The sequence below is a fragment of the Colletotrichum destructivum genome, chromosome 9 (assembly GCF_034447905.1).
Source record: "Colletotrichum destructivum chromosome 9, complete sequence".
Classification (NCBI taxonomy): Eukaryota; Fungi; Ascomycota; class Sordariomycetes; order Glomerellales; family Glomerellaceae; genus Colletotrichum; species Colletotrichum destructivum.
Genome location: NC_085904.1, coordinates 430,777 through 450,451, shown reverse-complemented (window position 1 = coordinate 450,451; position 19,675 = coordinate 430,777). Strand labels below are relative to the sequence as shown.

At 57.2% G+C, this 19,675-nt stretch overlaps 8 protein-coding genes across 8 annotated transcripts; 5 read left to right on the top strand and 3 right to left on the bottom strand.

Annotated features, from left to right (window-relative positions):
• The first annotated feature begins 6 nt into the window (after positions 1-6).
• On the top strand, positions 7-2,049 carry CDEST_13233 (Putative SGF29 tudor-like domain, SAGA-associated factor 29). The gene is made up of 2 exons (XM_062929389.1): positions 7-328; positions 468-2,049. The coding sequence occupies exon 2, from the start codon at positions 645-647 to the stop codon at positions 1,683-1,685; it is 1,041 nt and encodes a 346-aa protein (XP_062785440.1). The 5' UTR covers positions 7-328; positions 468-644; the 3' UTR covers positions 1,686-2,049.
• A 1,865-nt stretch (positions 2,050-3,914) lies between these two features.
• On the top strand, positions 3,915-4,672 carry CDEST_13232 (Putative small GTP-binding protein; the record flags this gene model as incomplete). The annotated part of the gene is made up of 3 exons (XM_062929388.1): positions 3,915-4,164; positions 4,278-4,424; positions 4,509-4,672. The coding sequence occupies 3 exons, from the start codon at positions 3,915-3,917 to the stop codon at positions 4,670-4,672; spliced, it is 561 nt and encodes a 186-aa protein (XP_062785439.1).
• A 947-nt stretch (positions 4,673-5,619) lies between these two features.
• Positions 5,620-7,016, bottom strand: CDEST_13231 (uncharacterized protein). The gene has a single exon (XM_062929387.1). It carries the CDS (start codon positions 6,572-6,574, stop codon positions 5,861-5,863), a length of 714 nt encoding a protein of 237 aa, XP_062785438.1. The 5' UTR covers positions 6,575-7,016; the 3' UTR covers positions 5,620-5,860.
• Positions 7,017-7,809: 793 nt separating this feature from the next.
• CDEST_13230 (Putative peptidase M14, carboxypeptidase A) lies at positions 7,810-9,491 on the bottom strand (the record flags this gene model as incomplete). Its single annotated transcript, XM_062929386.1, has 2 exons — positions 7,810-9,203; positions 9,263-9,491. 2 exons carry the CDS (start codon positions 9,489-9,491, stop codon positions 7,810-7,812), a joined length of 1,623 nt encoding a protein of 540 aa, XP_062785437.1.
• Positions 9,492-11,227: 1,736 nt separating this feature from the next.
• Positions 11,228-12,991, top strand: CDEST_13229 (Putative Zinc finger, CCCH-type; the record flags this gene model as incomplete). Its single annotated transcript, XM_062929385.1, has 1 exon — positions 11,228-12,991. One exon carries the CDS (start codon positions 11,228-11,230, stop codon positions 12,989-12,991), a length of 1,764 nt encoding a protein of 587 aa, XP_062785436.1.
• Positions 12,992-14,204: 1,213 nt separating this feature from the next.
• Positions 14,205-14,690, top strand: CDEST_13228 (uncharacterized protein). The gene has a single exon (XM_062929384.1). The coding sequence runs from the start codon at positions 14,458-14,460 to the stop codon at positions 14,671-14,673; it is 216 nt and encodes a 71-aa protein (XP_062785435.1). The 5' UTR covers positions 14,205-14,457; the 3' UTR covers positions 14,674-14,690.
• Position 14,691: 1 nt separating this feature from the next.
• On the top strand, positions 14,692-15,899 carry CDEST_13227 (Putative HotDog domain superfamily protein). Its single transcript, XM_062929383.1, has 2 exons — positions 14,692-14,970; positions 15,042-15,899. Exons 1-2 carry the CDS (start codon positions 14,737-14,739, stop codon positions 15,891-15,893), a joined length of 1,086 nt encoding a protein of 361 aa, XP_062785434.1. The 5' UTR covers positions 14,692-14,736; the 3' UTR covers positions 15,894-15,899.
• A 1-nt stretch (position 15,900) lies between these two features.
• CDEST_13226 (Putative extracellular membrane protein, CFEM) lies at positions 15,901-19,629 on the bottom strand. The gene is made up of 2 exons (XM_062929382.1): positions 16,687-19,629; positions 15,901-16,558 (listed from the first exon to the last, which is right to left on the bottom strand). Exons 1-2 carry the CDS (start codon positions 16,916-16,918, stop codon positions 16,416-16,418), a joined length of 375 nt encoding a protein of 124 aa, XP_062785433.1. The 5' UTR covers positions 16,919-19,629; the 3' UTR covers positions 15,901-16,415.
• Between the last annotated feature and the right edge of the window lie 46 nt (positions 19,630-19,675).

Here is a 19,675-nt window from a genome sequence, read left to right as displayed (position 1 = left end):
GAGTGTAGCCGCCCGGTGCCGCTTGTATTCTGCCGTCCACATCCCCAGGGCTTCCATCTACCTTGAGAGTGCGTCAGTCGTGATCTTCCGCGACCTGGTCAATTTCAAAGCTTAATCATTGGCCTTTCCTCCTCTTTTGAGCTTACCATGGGCTGAGGACTTGTTTACGCGCCTCTTCTTTTTTTCCTTCGTAGCATCATCTTTGCGCACAGAGATACCCAGAGCGCAAGACAAGCTCCCCCCATACCTATCTGGCCAACGCGACCCGACTCGAGTTGTGACAGCTGGCGACGCAACGCCCGAGTGAGCATCGCTTCTTCCTTGCACTGTCAGTAGCCACATGCGCACTTGCCCTCTTACTGCCACCATACCTCAACTCAAACTTCCTCTTCTCAACACCGACTCTTCTACTTCTACCAAAGCAAACATCGTACGCGACCCAAGGCTGACATGTAAAAATGCCACAGAAACCGGCGCTCAAGAACGGCAAGCCTCTTCCCCGTGGCCGAAAGAGAAAGCTTCCCAATACCGAACCAATCCCTGCGACGCAATCGACTGGCTTGGGTGCCCCCGAGGAGCCTACCTAGAACACACGCGACTCGCCCAACACCCAGCCTCGCCCTCTGGGCCCACCCCAGGCCAAGATGTCCCAACGAAACCGAAGCGGCCGCGGCTCGAATCGCAACAATGGCAGCGGCCACGGCGAGGAGGTACAGTTGTGGGAGTCGGCCAAGGAGAAGTTCCACGAAATTGTCAGCGGTGTCAATCAAGAGAACGACAACCTGGCCGAGCTGTTAAAGCTCGACAAAAAGGCCGCGATTGCTAGCATGGACGGTGGCAAGCCCTCTGGCGCCGATCTCAACAAGATGGAGCAGAACTGCCGATCAGGGGTCAAGCTGTCTGAGAACAACTCCAATAACATCAAAAACCTCATTGAGCAGCTTAAGATCCTGAAGGCCGTGCAGCAGGCCAAGGAAGCTGCAGAGGCTCCCGCGACGACGAGCACATCATCGCGAACCGGTAGCTCTACTCGTAACCGAGATGCCGCGTCGGCCGCAATATACGACTTCGACGGTGCCGGCGACTCCCCCGTGCCTAGCCCTATCGGCGGCAACTCGCGCAAGTTTGGGGACAGAGGCAGCAACCGCGACAGCATGCCGCCCAAGGCAGATAGCGTCGAGCCGCAGGGATCAACGGGCTCCAACACAGCGGGCTCCTCGTCGGGGGCTCTGGGATCGAGCGCTGCATCGGCGGCGCGCAGCAAGGTGTCGTTTTCCAAAGGCGATAAGGTCGCGTTCAAGCGGAAGAAGGACGAACCGCAACAGGGCGAAGCACCTTACGACTGGATACTGGGCGAGGTTGTTGGGGTCATGGGCGAAGGCAAGAGCCGACGGTACAAGTGTCTGGATGTGGAACCGGAGGACAACGTCAAGCCGAAGGAGTACAAAACATTTGCTTCGGGCATGATACCGATCCCGGCGGAGAACCAGACGCATACTCTCGCCAAGTTGGAGGCTGGCAAGATGGTACTTGGCCTATACCCACAGACGACGGCATTTTACGCAGCGGACGTTGTCGGCACGGAGCCGGACGGCAAGACGGTCAATCTTAAGTTCCACGGTGAGAACGATTCCTCGACTACGCATCAGGTGGAACGTCGCTATGTGCTGGAATTTCGGCCTTAGATGGCCAGCCGCCCCGAGGGAGAGAGCGGGGGGCTTGTGTTAGCGAGGGCCATCAGCGGGCGTTCGCTTAAAGTATTGCGTTGGATGCGGCGTATTGGCCTAAGGATCAACGGCCCGGACATGGGATCTCATATCGTCAAGTTTCATTAAAACAAACAGAAAGGGGAATATGAATGACGCGGCGGGTCGAAACGGAGTTTAACACGAGTATTATGAAGCAAGCAAGGGTTAGCGAATAGCGGCAACCATGGTCCATATGTAGGCTCATAACGGCACTAGAAATGACCACGGGCACGGGTACGCGAGTTTGATGTCGCATGCTCCCTGATTTGTTTTTTCGGGTTGTAAGTCCCGCCTCTTTGACCCTGAAGCAGCCTTCCTTCCTTTCGCATGCAAACGTAAGGTTTGTATGCGGATAAGAAGACTTCGCAATCAAACTCTCTTCTCAATGTTGGCTTGGAGAAGTGTCAAATTGCGCCCCCTGACTCCGGCATGGCACGTGCATGAATCGAATGCCGCGATGGTGGTGTACAAATCTACATAGTGTATCCGCAGCGTACCTGCAGGTCGCTAAAAGTGCCCATTGGTCAAATGACAGCAAAGGTGTGGGGGGGGGGGGGGGGGGGGGGGGGCCGAGGTAAGGTGTGCGCGGGAGAGGTGATTGATGGAGGCGCCTCGAAATGTATCGATGAGTGAGCGAGAAAAAGATAGGCTGACAGTCGTATTTGGCGGCGGAAACGGCTGAAGAGCCGCTGCCCAGGGGAAATTGATGATGAAAGAGTGCGAGAGTGCGAGACCGGGACGCGGAGGGGGGGAGAAGACCGATGAAGCTATCCCTAAAGGAGAGAGCAGGACCCCTTGGTGCCCTCGTCTCCACATTGGATGAGGAAAGAAAAAGGTACATAAAATGGGTCATTGGTTCGGTGCGGTTTCCTCCCCCCCGCCTGGGCGGGAACGGTACCGGTTATGGGAGACTGGGAGTGGTTCTTCCCCGGTACGTACCCGAATTGAATCTCCGGTCCCAAGAGGGGATAGACAGATAGATGGGCAAGCGCAGCCAAGGGGGGAAACGCCGTGAAGTGTGTCAAGTGAGGACGGGCTGAAAGGGAAGGAAGGACGAGACCCACAGCATCTATTTGTCTGTTTACCTATCTGTCTGCCTGTCTGCATTGTTCGCCGCATCGTCCAAGATTCAATATTTCCATCCGACGTGATTTCGACTGGAATTGGGCCCCCCCTCTTCTCCCCCTCTATAAAAGAGCGAGGGCAAGTCCGAGGTAAGGGAGGCAAGGACCAAAGTATAGTAAAGGTAGGTAGGTAGGTAGGTATCTGATCATTGATGTAACCATGACCCATTGATGAATTTGAGCGCTCGCCTGACCAACAACATTAGCTTGGAGATGGGACCTCCTCCCCCTTTCAGCAAACGTTGAAACGCATGAGGAGCCAAGCCGCAATTCCTCATTCCTGATGGCAGCTCTAGACGAACATGGCGCCCTCTACACTAAGAGTAATGGCATAGGTATAGGTACTTGACGAGGGCAGGTACTAGCTAAGTAGATGCAATTCAAATACGCTGTGTCCGTATTGTTTCGAAAGACGCGGGTGGCATTAATCTCATCCCAAATATAGCTGTGAAATGGCCCGTTTCGACACACACCCCCCTCCCACATCCAACACCAACACACGTCTCGGTCCACGTCCCAGTTCCAATTCCCTCCCAAAGACCAATCGCCCGTCAGGTCCCACGCCCGAGCGAGCAAGTGCCCAACTCCATTCGACCCCCAACCCCCGGTCACCGACACTGCTACACTGCTGTGCTGGTGGACTGGAGTCAGCGCACCAGCAACTAATCGCCAAAGTTGCTTTCCTTTTTTTTTTTTTTTTCTTCCCCTGCGATAGCTCACCACACCACGCCTCTCACTCTTACCCACACCCTCATACACACTCTCTTTTCTCCTACCTAACTTATCCTGCCCGAACCTGAATCCTTCCACCCCCACGACAGCACATCTTGGGATCCAAGTACGCGCAACATCCGGCCGATCGAACAATTGCTCTGATATCATCACATTGCTGTACGAAGTGCGAGAGGGAGCGATCCATCGTACGTTGCGACGTCCCCTTTTAACCCGACACCGCATCACGCCTGCCCACTCCCGGCCCCTCGACGCCATCCGACTCCCCTTTGACCTCTATACGACGACCTACGCACCCCCGACATTCACAATGGGTGGTCAACTCTCCAAAATGATGGGCAAGATCTTTGGGTCAAAGGAGATGCGCCTGCTGATGTTGGGCCTCGACGCCGCCGGCAAGACCACCATCCTCTACAAACTCAAGCTCGGCCAGGACGTCACCACCATCCCCACCGTCGGCTTCAACGTCGAGACCGTCACCTACAAGAACGTCAAGTTTAACGTCTGGGACGTCGGTGGTCAGGACAAGATTCGTCCCCTCTGGAGACATTACTTCAGCGGTGAGTCTCCATGCTTACTTCCCTTCCCCCTCCCATCTGCTTCTCCGACTGGACAGATTTTTCTTTCTTTTCGTCTGAACAATTGCGCTGACGAGGCTTTCCCCTCCACGCAGGAACCCAGGGCCTGATCTTCGTTATCGATTCGTCGGACCGCGCGAGAATTGAGGAGGCCAAGTCGGAACTCCACAGGATCATCAATGACCGCGAAATGAAAGACAGTCTGCTGCTTGTCTTTGCGAACAAACAGGACATCAACGGCGGTAAGTTGGACGCCAGCTTTCCCGCCTGCTGCTGCTGCTTCTTCTCCTGCCATGTTAAAAACGCTGACGAATTGTCCATCACAGCTATGAAGCCGCAAGAAGTCACCGAGGCCCTGTCACTCTCCAAATTAAAAGACAAGGTCTGGTACGTCGTGCCCAGTTGCGCGACGACGGGTGAAGGCCTGCTCGAGGGCCTGGCCTGGCTGTCAAACAACGTTAAGGCACCCCCTGCTCCGGCCAAGAAGTAGACGACGAGACGACCGACATGCCTCATCACCACCATCCTGATCCTTTACGACTCATCGAACTAAGCTATCCATCCACCCACCCGCCCACTCAACCCTCATCTCACCATCCGCAATCCGCATGCCGCTTCGGATTGCATACCGAGGCATCAACCGTCCCCGAACCGAGCCCCTCGGGGCCAAAGAGCCCCCTTTCGCCATTCGAGCACCCATCACGTCCCGGACGACGGACGCAGGAAAGATGCCTCTGTGAGGGCGCGCGCTGTCGAGAACCCCACCGAAGGATAAGCGGTTCTTCACGTACCTACCTAATACTCGACAGCGACAGAACCTTCACCAATCCACTCATGGCTATTCTTCCTTTTCTCTTTTTTAAACCAAAACTCTTGATGTAACGTTTTTAACTACGCTGATACGGAGAGAAGACGGATGGGAGGGGAAGGGAAAGGAAGGAAAGGGGCCGCCTTTCTCTCATTCATCGCACGTTTTCATTGGGCTGCCGGGATTTTTGTTTCTTTTTGTTTCTCTGCCCATCCTTTCAACATTTCCCCGTCTCTCTGGTTCTATTCCATGTTGTCATTCTGAAATACCCGAAGCTCTTAGAAGGCGAAATGAAAAGAACGTTAGTTTGAGGAGGGGCCAAAATGGCAGGTAGTGTTTTTTGTGCTTTCTTACACCCCCTTTTCTTCTATGAGTTGTATTAAATGATGTACAAGAGATTGTCTGAAATTCCTGCTGTCCCTTGTCTGTTCTACCGACCGGAACAGAGGGCAATGCTTTTTCTTCTTCATTTACGCCGTCGCCGTGAGACTCATGAGCATGGTCTATCTCGTCATGCCATCATGCCATTACTTACCCAGCCAGCTGGGCGATCCGTCATTTCATTTCATCATCATCTATCAGGGGCTCGGCGGGGCAAGCGCCTGTCACCCGCTCTGGCCCCTCTGCCAGCCACGCGGGGAAAAAAGACCCGTCGACTCGAAACGAGACCAGCCGGTGGGCGCCACGGTCCATGGGCCCTGCCGGCGGCACTGAGAGGCGCGCGCTGGGGAGCGCGCTAGTCATGTCAGCACGGCTGCGCGGGCGCCTGTTGCGAGATGTGAATGCATCTTTCTAACAGTCGCGCTCGTCTTGAGAGATGCTCCCCGCCGACATGCATTATTATTACGCGGATCTCGGCTCATAGCCCTCTCAGCGCGCCACGAGAGCGCCGACTAGAGCGGCGACGAGCAACCACATGCACGCTCTCCGGCTCGCCGAGGATGATCCGGCGGCGTTGTTGGCCGGCGCAACCAAGATGGGCCGGTGCCAGCCGCAGTGGACCGAGGCCTTCCGCGTCACGCAGGAGTAGTACGTCGTCTGGTAAAACCCCAGCTCGGCGAGGTTCGGCTCCGGGCGCGGGGTGACGCCGGGTGCGGGCGGGATGAGGGAGGCGTAGTCGCGGGGGCCGGAGTCCGTCGGAGTCTCGACAGCAGCGGCGGCGACTGCGACCGCGACGGCCGGGGCGGCGAAGCTGGTCGGGGTCGTTTGCCGGGTCCCTGTGGTGGAAAGGAGCGAGTCCTGAGAGGGTTTTCTGTGCAGACGGGCTGGGCCGAGGCGGAGGGGAGGTCTGCGGGAGAAGCAAGGGGCGGTGGAGTTTGTGGCGGGGGACGAGGAGTTTGAAGGGGTTTTGGGAGTAGTGAGGGTCGAGTAAATCGGGGACGGGGTTGGGTCGGCCTCTGGTACGTCTGTTGAGACGGGGATGGCGGTCGGGAGGAAGGGCTCGGGTTGTAGATGCTGTGACGAGCCGGGTCGGTCTGGCGTGTTTGTGAGGGTGGAGAGTGGGCTAGTCGGCGCTGCCGGCGTCGCTGGGAGAGCGGCGGTCGAGGAGGCGAAGAGGGCCAGGAGGAACGAGAGGGGGTGCATCGTCAGGTTGCGTCTTCTGGCGTCGTGTCGTTCAAGTATGTAGGTAGATAGGTTGGGATGATGAGCAACGGTTGTGGTAGGTGGATCAGTTGGGTTCAGGCGTGTATGTGTGTGTGTGTGTGTGTGTGTGTGTGTGTGCGTGTGCTGTGTCGAGGCCGGCTCTCGTGGTTTTAAGGCTGGGAATCAAGATATCTCGCGTGGAGTTGTATGTGAGAACAGAAGAGGACAGCGAAACAAGGCCGAACAATGCAAGAGGGTCGTGGAAGGCGGGAACTATGACATGGCGGACGTCGACGTCAATGAGGGGAGAAGAAGAAGAAACACATAGAGAACGAGACAAAGGGGAGAGGTCGATGATGTGAGAGGACCGGCCATGTCTTTTTTATCTTTCTTTTTGTCGTCATTGTTTTGGTTCGAGAAGTATCTGGAAACTGTGGCATTGGGACTTGGAAACAAGGCTAAAAGATTGAATTAGGGTGATGGCGTGATGGTGGTGGTGGATGAATGGATGGATTGGTTGGTGATGGTCTTCAACCTCCGTGTGGCATGCAGGAGGGAGTCACGGCGTCGCGTTCCAGGCGGTGGATGACTGGGGCGTGCTCGTCCCCCCTCTCCTGGACAGCAGCGCACATGAGCGCAACGGAATCTTTGTTTTTTGGGGGAAGGGGGAAAGGGTTCCCTGTTCTGGAAAAGCGAGGACGAGAGCCCTAGGGGGAGGGAGGGGAAGCTGCGTGCTTGGGTGTTGCAGGGACGGGTAAAGGTGGAGGGGGCACGCGGGTACGTGGACGTACGTGTGTGATGTTCGCGACGTGGTGGGAAAGAAGTTGTACAGAGTGTTGGGTGGTGTTTTTTTGGAGTTGCATGTTTTGGTGTGGTGCAGGTGCCTGGGGATGATTGGATCAGACGGGGTTGGTGGTGCTTGAGGGATCACTAGCGCTGCGACTGTCTGGAGTCACGGAGATTTCTTCATAGGGGATCACGGATGGTCATTGGAGACGTTCTAATGCGGCTGGTTGTAGGTATCTGGCAATCCAGGACGAACCGGTTGCCTAGTTTGTTTCTCAACCCAGTCCTCCTGGGACCGGCGCTCGGAGTTTGTGGCTCCCTCTCTCCGGTCGCTAGTACTGCCGCACGAGTCTTCCGTCCCCGTCCCCGCTCCTGCTCCCGCCGAACCGGCCCCACCAATCCCGATCGATCGGGTCCCGTGCTCCGGAGGTCACGGGCCCGTCGCCTTCCTATTGCGCGCCGAGGACCCTGAAGACGGGGTACTCGTCCCCGACGGATACGTCGATCAAGTTGTACCGCGCGAAGCTGGCGTTGTTCTCAGGCTCAAGCGTCACGAACGCGAACGCGGCGTTCTTTTGTCGCGTGCTGACGCGGAACCCGCCCCTGGGCACCCGCACGACCCTCCGGCTGGTCGAGGTCGTGACGGTGGCCTCCACGACGCCCTCGTACTTGCTTTCCGCGAGCGTGAGGGTCTCCACGGTGAGCACCTCAGCCTCGGCCACGAAATCCTCGGAGAGGGTCTCGACCTCGACGCCGAGGATCTCAAGCTTCTCGGCGACGTCGGCCCACGCGCGCGGGAAGACGTAGGCCTCGGGCCGCGCGCGCGTGAGGTCGATCTGCGTGGGCGTGCTGTTGCGGAACTGCACGGGCACGCTGACGACTGTGCCGCTGCGGACGTCGACAAAGTCCCACGTCGCGTCCGTCACGCGCGCGCGGTCCACGACGACGATGTCGCCGGTGCCCTCGACGAACTCCCGACGGGCGGTCTCGATGGTCGACAGGACCTCTTCAGCGTTGTCGACAGCCGTCTGGACGAGCGCCTCGATGGCGAGAGAGCCTGCCGCGACGCGCCGCTGGAAGTGTTGATCGGCGAGGCGGATGCCGCGGGTCTCGGTGAGGAAGGAGACAGCCTGCAGCAGGCCGGCCGAGTTGTGGCCGGCGCGGCTCACAGAGCTGGGTTCCGTGAGCACAGGGAGGTCGGTACCACCGTCAGCGGTGAAGTAGGCGCTTGTGCGGAGGCCGTGGCGGCGCACGCGGTCCTGGATGGCCGTGAGGAAGAGGCCCTCGCCGAGGGTGCGGATGGCCGAGTGGATATTGGGGTTCTTGACGTGGGAGACCTGAACGTCCTGGGCCTTGAGCCACTGGCGCGAGGCGCCGAGCTGCTGGCTGGCGGTGTACTCATGGGCGTCGAGGAAGACGTGTGGGTCGTAGGCCGAGAGCAGGCGCTTGACGTCGCGCGTCTGACGGCGCTGGAGGAGGGCGTGGTCGCGGTTGGGGTCGTAGTTGGAGGCGAGCTCGCGCTGGAAATAGGCGACGCCGTCCGGGTTGTAGCGCGGGAGGACGAGGATGTCGGCCTTGGACAGCACGGAGAGGGTCCAGGTCTCGTTGGCGGCGAACTTGCCGAGGAGGGCGAGTACGGCCTCGTCGCCGGCGGGCTCGTTGCCGTGGACGCCGCCCTGGATCCAGATGCGGAGCTTGTCGGCGGGGGCAGCGGCAGCAGCGACGGAGGGGGAGGATAGTGAGAGGTTGACGTAGGGAATGGTGCGGCCATCCTCGGACGTGAAGGGGGGTTGATGATAGGTCAGCCAGCCGTGTTTGTCGGCAAGGCCGCTGAGGAAAGAGTCTGGTCAAGGGTGTCAGCGGCGGTTACATTGTGTCAACCCGAATGCGCGCGGCACTCACCCAGCGTGTCCTGGGTGGTAGGTCCGGATGTGCCGTTGCTCCACCCCGCAGGGACAGCCTCCGGATTCGTGAAGGCGGGCGACAGGAGCTCGACGTCGACGTCGGGGAAGAGCTTGGAGACGAGGTCACTGTCCCGCGTCACAGGAACCTGGTTGTCGGCATACTTTGTCTGGGCCGAGGCAATGCCGGCGTAGAGGAGGCCAAAGGCCAGGCTGTCGGGGACGCGCATTGCCAATGAATGAGAAACGACGCTCGAGGAACCGGTGTTAGTCGTCACTCTCGGCTCACTTCGAGTTCGCGGGACAAACAGGTCTATATGTCCATCCTCGCCGGACCGGAGTCGCAGTCAGTCGTGATTTGCGCGCGAGATTGAGCCGCTCGCGGAGCGTGGCCGGTCGTCATGGACGGCGGGCGGTTCTGAGAAGGGAGAAGGGAGATGGTGCGAGCCGTCCCCGCCATCGCGTCAATCATCGCGTGAATTATCGCGCCGTGGCATGCTTTTCCCAAGCCTCGCGATGCAACATCTTGGCGGGTAGCTTATTACCGCACGAGGTAGGTGTCTTTCGCTGTTCGCGAGGGTCGCGTAATGCCTCCGGGGATAACGTCGGGGTGTTGGAGTCGGGAGGAGCCCGACAGCCACTGCATCTTTGTAATTCTCGGGTGGCCCCGCGGGTTGCGTCTCTTATTTTGAGCAGTGCCGACGATTTTGGGGAAGGATGGATTTCAAACCTCGAATTGGTTGATACCATTGGCCGAGTTGTAGCTGGGAATATCGCAACATCTGCATCTTAATCGTACAACCCGAGCTTGGCAGTACTCGGCACCAAACGCCATTCGCCAAGACTAAGCATCATCGGAGTGTCGCGTACTGTTTGAAGGCAAAATGAGGTGTATTCGTATATATAAGCCGAAAAGATGTCGGCGAGTTGCAGGGTGGTATGGGATGGAGTAAGATTAAGGAAGAAGCGAGGGAGTAAACCGTTGGGTTTCGTAGATTCCAAAAATAATCCGTTTGTGAAACCAACTGTCTGGCAACCAACCGTGAGAGAAAAGAGACAAGACAAAAGATAAAATAAATCAAAAGTAAATCAAACAGTAAAAGACATGCAACACCGGGCATTCGCCGGTCGTCTCCGACCCGACTACTACTCCGGCCCTCGCTGGTTTATCGATGGGAGAGCGGACGGGATCCCGAGTTCTCCAGTGGGTATGGTCGCATGTGAAAGCCGTCGGGATGCAAGAGGTTTATGTTGGAGGTAGCCACATGGGCGCTGGCCTGGCACCGGATCTTCTAGGCAATTGGCTCAGTTTTTGAAGATGAACAGCGGTCCTGCCTGTGCTGCAATGACGTCACAAACATTTAGATGAGAACCATAGCGCTTGATGATAAGTTCAGGATTAGAGTCAGGCGTGGTAGAATGGTCGACGTGCTACAGAGAGAGGGTTCGGTTGTGCATGTATTTACGGTTGGTTGTGATGACTGATATGCAAAGGTATAATAAAGAGGTGTTGGCTACAGGAATAATCAATCAATCGTTGCCAGGATGAGCATAGTAGCGTTTAGGAACCCCCACAACAGCTGTCGAGCAGCCTAAAACGCGGGGGTGTTGAAGCTGTACCGCCCCTCTTCTTAGGCAGTAGGATGCTAACCGGTCTAGGTAGGGGGAAGATGAAAAAAAAAGAGAGACAAAAGAAAGTTTAACGTTGATTTATCGTGCTTTTAGTAACCTGGCTTTTACCTACCCAGGTTATCCGAATTCTGCAAACGTCCTGCAGAAGGGGGCTTCGCTTCATCCCCCGGAGCTATTTCTTTCGGACGGCGTGTCCTTGCGACCGATTGATAGGGCGTACCTAAGTACCTATGCTTACCTCTCCTCGCTTGCTGGACAGCGGCTAACACTTGTACAGGCGTGTGCAGTGAAAACCACCAAGCTGGTCAAAAATTACCCCCCCTTCATCGCTGCGATGCTCAACGAGGACGAAATAGAAAGGGCCGCAAGCCAACTCGCCGAGTATCGAAGCAATAACCCATTGCCGCAAATTCTAGACCAGTACGCGACCCTGCTCGAGGATTACAGGCGCCTCCGGAGCGACTACGAGGAGGAGCGCGATGCGAGAGAGAGATACAAGCAGCTGGCCCGCGACCAGGAGCGCAACCCCTTCGTGCTTGTCCTGGTCGACGGCGATGGCTACCCTTTCCACGAGAGGCTGCTCGACAAGGGTGCCGACGGCGGGAGCACCGCAGCCCAGCTGCTCAACGAGGCCGTCAAGGCCGACCTACGGAGCAAGGGCCTCGAGCAGTGCAAGATCATGATCCGCATCTACGCCAACGTCGCTGGCCTATCCAAGACCCTCGCGAGGGCCGGCCTCGTCGGCGCCGAGAAGCGCTCCCTCGGCCCCTTCATCGCTAGCTTCAACCGCTCCTACGGCCTTGCTGACTACCTCGACGCCGGCGAGCTAAAGGAGAACGCCGACTTCAAGCTGCGCGCCCTCATGCAATTGTACGCCGATAACGCACAATGCAAGCACATGTACCTGGCCTTCTGCCACGACGTCGGATACGTCGCCGACCTAACCCCCTACGTGAGGGGATACAGTAACAAGTTTACTCTCATAAAAGCCCCTGGCACCAGATTCCATACCCAGTTCACTAAGCTGGGTATGGACATTGTCGAGTTCCCTGGCGTCTTCCGCCAAACGCCCCTAGAGACGGCGGTCCCGGTTCGGCCCACTCACAACGCATCCGCGTCCGCCGCCGCCGCTGCCAAGGCCGACAACGCACCGCCCCCCTGGACGCCGTCGACGGCAAACCGAGTCCCTACCGGGCCATCCCCATCACCCGGCGGCGGAGACGCAAGACAGGGAAATGTCTGTCGCTTTCACGCCGTCGGGAAGTGCAAGTACGGAAAGGCTTGCAAGAACATCCACGTCGACCGTGCGGCCTCCAGCACCAAGTGGAGGAGATCGAGTCCAGATGACCTAGTCTCGGACACCAACAACTCGTTACAAGACCCCGAGGACAGGATATTCCCGGGCTCTAATTCCCAACCGTCCGCTACAACTCCAGCCAAAGACGGTACGAACCACCAGCGAGAACAACAAGAAAGCCATGAGCGCGAGATCCTGGAGCTAACCCGGGCAGACTCGGCCTTCGCCTCGTCGTTACCCCATAAGCAAGATATCCCAGAAGGCTGCATCGCGGTCAACACGAAGAACTGGCGCCTCGATCCTTACATCCCGCCATCCGATCCCACAATCTCCAATCGCCTGAATGCCCGCATTAGCAGGCACCGGGTTTGTAACAACTTCCATCTAAACGGGACCTGCGACGCCGGCGACTCGTGCGAATACGACCACAACCCGCTTGACGCCGAGTCCAGGAGCGCACTCGAGTTCATCGCGCGCTCGAGGCCGTGCTCGAAGCGCGGCGGGTGCAGAAACGCCAAGTGTACAAACGGGCACATATGCCAAAATTCACGCTGCAAACATTATGGCGGCAAGACACACTGTAAACTGCCTTTCCTGTCCCACACCGAGGACTTAATGGTCGATAGGTTCATCCCCGGCGACATGAAATCATTCCACAACAATAACAATAATAATTATACTTCACAAGCCTGGGCTGCTGATACCAGCAGTACGAGCAGCAACGCTGGCGAAGACGAAGCTTACTACCCCGTTTCAACACCGACCCTGGGTGAGGAGGAGGAAAGAGAAAAGTTCTACTAGAGGCAATGCATACAATTCCGGAAATTGCGGAGCCGGCATACTCGAATGAATGTCTGCCTTTTCTTTCTTTCCTTCTTTTTTGGGTGGCTTGCTTGGCCAAGCGACACGGCACACCGCCGTCTGACAGGCGGAACAATAGTTAATACCGCTTACCGGCTCAGATCAGCAGTCAACATTCTGCTCTCTGATGCCTGGGTGCGAGTCGGATCCACGGCTTAGACAAAAAAGCCCAAGCGTATTGCATACTACTACCACGACACAACCGTCAAGACGACGGATGTGGTAGTTGGAGGCTTTTCGACTTGGTTGATCAACCAGCCGAGGAGGGGATGCAGAGAGAGGGGGGGGGGGGAGGGAGAGAGAACGAGGCAGGTTCGATTATCGACTCGACAACCAGAGACTCAACTCATTGGCCTCTAGCCAAAAACAAAACAAAACCTGGACGAAAGAAACGACATGAGAATTACATACAAGAACGGCACAAAACGATTGGACTGGGCCACGATAATCGGGTAAATGCTGGCTACCTAAGAACCTGGCTTAGATGACACAGCCACATGGCCGGCTGCATGTGAAAGATTGGAAAACGACCGTAGCGGCCAAGACGATAGCTACTTTAGCTATTCGAAGATGTAACTATCTAATGGCTAAACGGTTTGATTCGTGTTGAGACATAGAACCTATGAGGGGGGTGCTGGATGGTGCGTGGACGTGGGTGACATGCCGGTGCAGTGACATATACCCATATGCCACGTACAGAAGAATGCAGGGTACAGAGAATCGTTCAAGTAGATTTTCGACCAAGCAACCGACTAGGAACTCCGAGAGACCCGAAACTAGAGCTAATGAGAGCCGACATCATCCCGATCCTCCGGTGGCATTGAGCAAACCAATTCGACCGAGGCCAAGACTGACGAGAGTCATTTGTTCGCACCCCCCCAGGGGGGGACTGTAATAGAAAAAAAGAACCAAGGTTGAGTTTTTTTTTCTCTTCCAGGGGCACACAAGGCTGAGCCGAGGTCCAGCGGGTTGCCCTACAAGCTCTAATTGGGCCCAGGGGTTACCCCCAAACTTCCAAGACTAGACGTCTAGGGCACGCTACGTACTACGACAAGCTCTAATGCTGTCACTTGCACCGAATCCCGTCCGAGTGGGGGTCTCCTTTTCTATTTTCGGTTTTATAGCAAGCCGTGATAACGCTATTGAGTGACCGCGCCAGTACAGCTCGGCACATCAACGCGCCCAACAGAACGACACGCACACCAACCCACCCACAACCCCCCAACGACCGCATCGGCACCCCGGCGAGGAACAGGAGGGCCCCGCAATAATTATCGCAGAGCCAGGAAAGAGAAGGCTCCTCCTCCCTCGCCTCCCCCCCGTCGTCCCCGATAAACAAAGGCCGTAGATCCGCGTCCTTCGGTGGTTGTTAAAATCCAGGGTTCCCCATTCCCTCCTTCCTCCCGATGCCATCTTCTCCCTCCCTTCTCGCTCAATGCTCCAGCACGCTCTGGTGCCACATCCGCTCCTTACCGCTCTGGGCCTTCGTCCTCGTCGTCCTCCTCCTCGGCGCCGTCCGCCAGCGCCTGCTGCCTTTTCCTTCTCCTCCCCGACGGCCCGCCGCCGCAGTCGTCGCGGATAAGAAGAGACAGTCACCGTCTCCCTCGCCTCGTCCCGAGTAGGCCCCAAAACCTCGCCGGGTACAAAGCAACAAGACCCTCCCTCCCCGTCACACACCGCCCACCATGGCGTCCGCAGTCGCAAAGGCCACCCGCACCGAGGCCGACTTCGATCGCTTCCCCGTCCGCGTCGTGCGCTTCATCCGCCTCGCCACCGCCGGCGGCCTCGCCTACGCCGCCTACCGCATCCACTGGCGCATTGTCCTTGCGAGCTTCTTCACGGGACCCGGCCGCATCAGCCGCATCCTGATGCTCATCTTTGCCCTGCTGAACCTCAAGAACATGCCCTTTGTCTGGACCGTAAGAGCCTTCTTCTCCTCTTGCTCCCCCCCGAGAACATGGACCACAACTGACAAACCCACCGCACCCAGTACCGCATTTGGCACGCCATCATCTATCATTGCTTCATCCGCAAGTCCCCGCGCCTCGGCCCACGCTCCCTCTTCCGCCCCATGATCTCTCAGTCCCACGCGCCCATTATGGAGATCGACTACAACATCCACAAGTCCAACTCGACCTACTTCGCCGACCTCGACGTCTCCCGCACCCACCTCTGCACCTACCTTCTCCGCCCTGGCTTCCGCCAGCTCACCCACAACGCCACCACCAAGCTCGTCATCGACCCCAAGTCCGGCAAGCCCGCACGCGGCCCTCTCGGCATCATGCTCGGCGCCGTCCACTGCTCCTTCCGCCGCGAGATCACCGCCTACTCCCCCTACGAGATGTGGTCCCGCATCCTCTCCTGGGACCGCAAGTGGCTGTACGTCGTCACCCACTTCGTCCCCCGCGGCACCGCCCGCCCCACCGAGTGGCTCGACCCCAAGTTCGGCACCGCCCACGTGCGCCGCAGGCCGTCGTCGGCCAGCGGCGACGCCGACAGCACCGCCGCGTGGGAGAAGAAGATCTACGCCACGGGCGTGAGCAAGTACGTCTTCAAGATCGGCCGCCTGACGGTCCACCCGGCCGTCGCCCTCGAGGCGAGCGAGCTGCTGCCCCAGCGGCCCGGCGGCTGGACCGGCGGCGACGCCGGCGTCGGCGATGAGGACGTCGACCTGAGCGACGTCGCCGACGACGGCGCCTGGGACTGGAAGATGGTCGAGAAGAGGAGGCGCGAGGGCATGAAGTACGCCGCCGCGTTCGCCAGCATGGACGACCTGCACGGGTGGCTCGACGGCGCCGACGGTGGCGACGGGAGCGCGCTGGGCAAGTTTGGCCCTGGCTAACGATGCTAGGGGCTTGGGGGTTTGGTAGTTGGTGTGGTAGGTCAAGAGACGATGATACCCGATAGATGGAATTACCTGCCTGGATAGAATATTAGACCTACATACATACACACCGTTAGAAAGATCAATAGGGGTGTGTGGGAAGGAGCTTTGGGATAGACAGGTGTCACACTGAAGATCTGGTTATAGGGCTAGGCATGCATGCGCATAAACAATAGAACGAGTATGATCCTCAAGGAGTCACTCTGGCGGTAGTTATTTCTCTTCTTTTTTTTCTTTTTCTTTCACGCTAAACTCCGCGACACCAAAAACATTGTCCTTCCCTTCCTCCTAGCCGGCCTTGATGCAAAACTGTGGGGGCGTTCAAGATAATCTGAATATTAAGAAAAATACAAAGAGTAGGTAGCTGAGCAAAGCCCGGTGGGATGATGGAACTCCATCGTCGGCGGGACTTAGAGGGCAAAGGCGGCGGCGGCGGCGATGGCGCCGGCCCAACCGGCGGCCTGCAGTCTGTCGGCGGCGCTAGGTGCCGTGCTGGAGGTGACGGCGGCGGCCCCCGTGGCGGTGCGGGCGGAGGTCGTGGTAGCGGTGCCGGTCGTGGCGGCGGCAGAGACTTGCCCGCCCTCGCCGACCATGGCGCAGATCTGGGTTGCGAGCTGGAGGACCTCTGTGGGTAAACGCATACATTTAGTCTATCATTCAATAACAAAAAAGCAAAAACAAAACGTGTTTCTTTAGGTCTTCACACCAAGTAGAGTCGAGCAGGTAAGAGAGAAGTGGAGACAAAACGTACTGGCTTGATCCGAGGAGTTGCAACCGGACGTGGCGAGGCAGGGGACGACGGAGGAAGTCAGCTCCCCGACCTTTGAGCACGAGCACGTGAAATCTGTGACGTCGCAGTTGACCGCCTGGGCTCCATCGCGGATACAGGTGACAGCGCAGGTAGGGATCTCTTCGACAAGCTGGTCGATCGTCTGCGCGGCCACGCTGGCGACGAGGAGAGAGACGACGATGGTGTACTTCATCGTGGCTCGGACGTCGGTGGTGAGATGGTGGGAGGGGGGTCTCGGAGTGTTGGCGACAGTAGTCGGAATCGGGGGGTCGTAAAACTTCGATGCGGCAGTAAGCAGAGCGTGTGGGTGGGCTATGGATATTCTAGCAGAAACACATCGGGAATCAGGCGGAAAGCTAGCAGCATGAGAGAGGATGGCGTTCTTTATAAGAGAACACGGAGAAAATGCACGCCCGGCCAGGCCGCCGGTTTGGCAGCAAAACGATGGACGGAATGGACAAGGTCCAGCCAGACAATCTACTCAGAGCTTCCAAACGCAGCCAAGACGCCGTCTACGCCGACGCGCTGTTGGTGTCTCGCACCCCCGGATCAGGCAAGGATGCGGACATGACATTGAAAAACATCGGCGAGTGAAGCGAAACTGGTCAAGAGACCGGCCTCGCTGCGTCGGGTTGATGTCCGCCTGGGCCGTGTTGTACCTGCATCTCTGGCAGGAGGGCCAGCTGTCATGTCATGTCAGTCCAGTCCAGCGATCACCAGCCAGCCGCCATGGCGTCTTTGGCGTGAGGCGTCTCCCATCCTAGCGAATTGGGACGCTCGGGTTAGCTTGCTTTCCTCTGCCCTCTAGTGACCCAGGGCGCAGTTGCTAGTCATGATTCGACCAAACAAAGACGGGCTAGAGCTGGTTAGTCGTCGGTCGGTAGCGGTTGGTATTTCCCACTATAAAAGTATTGACCTGTTGTCGATTATCCGCAACCGTCCAAGCGCGTATGTTGAACGAGGGACAACGACCCTAGCACAGCTGAAGAATTCTACGTGGATGTGCATGCCGTGGGAGTCTGGACCTCCAGAAACCCCCATCGTTCCGGTGACTCTTGCGCTTCGGGGTTCACAATCATGACGTTGACGATGTCTGTCTGCGTTCTGAGGAATGTTGGTCCAGGGGACGTTGATTAAGCTCACCCGGCATCATGTAAGCTTTCCGATGACCCCTGCCAGAACTGCGGGCCGGAAGAGTAATCGAGTTGTTCGACCAATCCCACTTGCCCATTATCCGGCGAACGGATCGCGCTGAGAGCACCTGCATTAGCCCTCCTTCGATCCCATAGTGTGTGGTCTGTGTGCCCGTGCCTCTCCCGCAAACCAGAAGATGGGACGGCAGGGTTCTCATGAAAAGTCCGCCTCATTCCTCAATCGGAGCTCATGATAGCATCCGTCTCTGGGCAGACACTGTGGAATTGGTGAATGGACTAGGAACAGATATCGTGTGTGTTCTGTTCTTTTATGCGGTCGTCACTGGACTGGTCGTCGACGCACAGACGAAATTGTATGCCGCCTATCGCCAAGTTGGGCGAGACCAAGATTTCCAATAACTTGATCTTCCAAGATTGATATCTTGCATCTAGTCGTTAGCTCATGCAGACACATTGTGGCGCGGTTTGCGTTGCCCAGTCCGCTCGCTCGGAATCCTAAAGCGCGCGGGGAGACTGCGTCTGTAGTAGCACCGCCCGGTCGAATTCGACCCAGGGTACAGAGACTGTTCCCTCTTGGACGCTTACTCGAGATCGTATACGTAGGCTGCTATGCCGCCCTGTCCTGCCAAGTAAAACGCGGGAGTCACAGAGGCAAGTCGCATTAGAAAACCTTGGATGCAGTGCGGTGCCATGTGCGTCGAGACAACGGTACCCGATATCAGTTCGCCCAAATTATGACAGATCCTGATAATCCTGCCGGTGATCCAGGGGCATGTTTCTGCCGGTTCTCAACTTTCAGTTTTGCTGATGCTACCATGTCCTATGATTCGGGGGGTTGATCGACTGGTAGAAATCTTGGTGGACTTGGCAGATTCCTGCACTGGTTGATTGCCGTGGCGAAGGAAACGCAAACGGAATGTCGGAAAGATTAACGAGCAATTGGCCGAATTCGAGACAATGAGTTGGCGCTGTTGTTGGCCACAGCCTAGTCGCTTGGCCGACACCGTGCTCAAGCGCTGGCTTAGTCTGCTTAGTTTCCAGCAGTCTTGCATCCGATGCCGCCAGGATTCTCGCATCTTCTTGGTAGTGTCCATGTGGTATCGCGATTTGGACGCTGGGCCAACATGGGGCGGGTGTGTCCGCTAAGGCTACGCACACTTGGGTCGCATGGCGGTACTGGAGACACACGCAGAGCTTGACGCGTGTGGATCTCGGTTTCTGGCCCCAGGCGACCGCTGGAAAACGTCGCGTCAGTACCTTTCGATAGCTAACTTGAGGTTGACAGAGATGGGAGAGGGGGAATATGACTCAAACCTAGGGGCGCGGATGGCTTTTGTCCTTTATTAGGCAATCTTCGGTCATCGATTGCCTCGCCGCGCATTAACGGTCCCGCCGCATTCAAGTTGGAGCGGAGAGGGGCATCGTTAGTTCATCGATCGATCATGAATCAGCCTTCTCCGCCGCTTATGTTGCGCCGGCCTGCCGGGCTTACAATCGACCTCTCTCTTCCGCCTAGCTAGAGCAGAGCAACACATGACCAGATGCTGGATTCGGGGCATCTAGTATGTGGGAGGAGAGGGTGATTAAGGCTCGAGTACGGGATGGAATACGAGAACAAGCGACTTTTCATCGCGAAGCGCGACCAAGAAATGGCAGGTGCAATATTTTCTTGAGTGACCTTGTATTCTATTGGATGTAGTGCGGGTACATAGATGGGAATCACAGCCTGGTAAAGGATGTGGTTTCGGATTGGGTGCAAAACGGAGTTGTAGATGAGCAACATATGGAGCCAAGAC

Bases quoted from the DNA above. Each gene is read 5' to 3' on its own strand.
- CDEST_13233 (XM_062929389.1), top strand. From the start codon at position 645: ATGTCCCAACGAAACCGAAGCGGCCGCGGCTCGAATCGCAACAATGGC.
- CDEST_13231 (XM_062929387.1), bottom strand. From the start codon at position 6,574: ATGCACCCCCTCTCGTTCCTCCTGGCCCTCTTCGCCTCCTCGACCGCC.
- CDEST_13228 (XM_062929384.1), top strand. From the start codon at position 14,458: ATGCCATCTTCTCCCTCCCTTCTCGCTCAATGCTCCAGCACGCTCTGG.
- CDEST_13227 (XM_062929383.1), top strand. From the start codon at position 14,737: ATGGCGTCCGCAGTCGCAAAGGCCACCCGCACCGAGGCCGACTTCGAT. The intron at 14,971-15,041 runs GTAAGAGCCTTC...CACCGCACCCAG, and splicing joins ACATGCCCTTTGTCTGGACC to TACCGCATTTGGCACGCCAT.
- CDEST_13226 (XM_062929382.1), bottom strand. From the start codon at position 16,918: ATGAAGTACACCATCGTCGTCTCTCTCCTCGTCGCCAGCGTGGCCGCG. The intron at 16,559-16,686 runs GTACGTTTTGTC...TTACCCACAGAG, and splicing joins CAACTCCTCGGATCAAGCCA to GTCCTCCAGCTCGCAACCCA.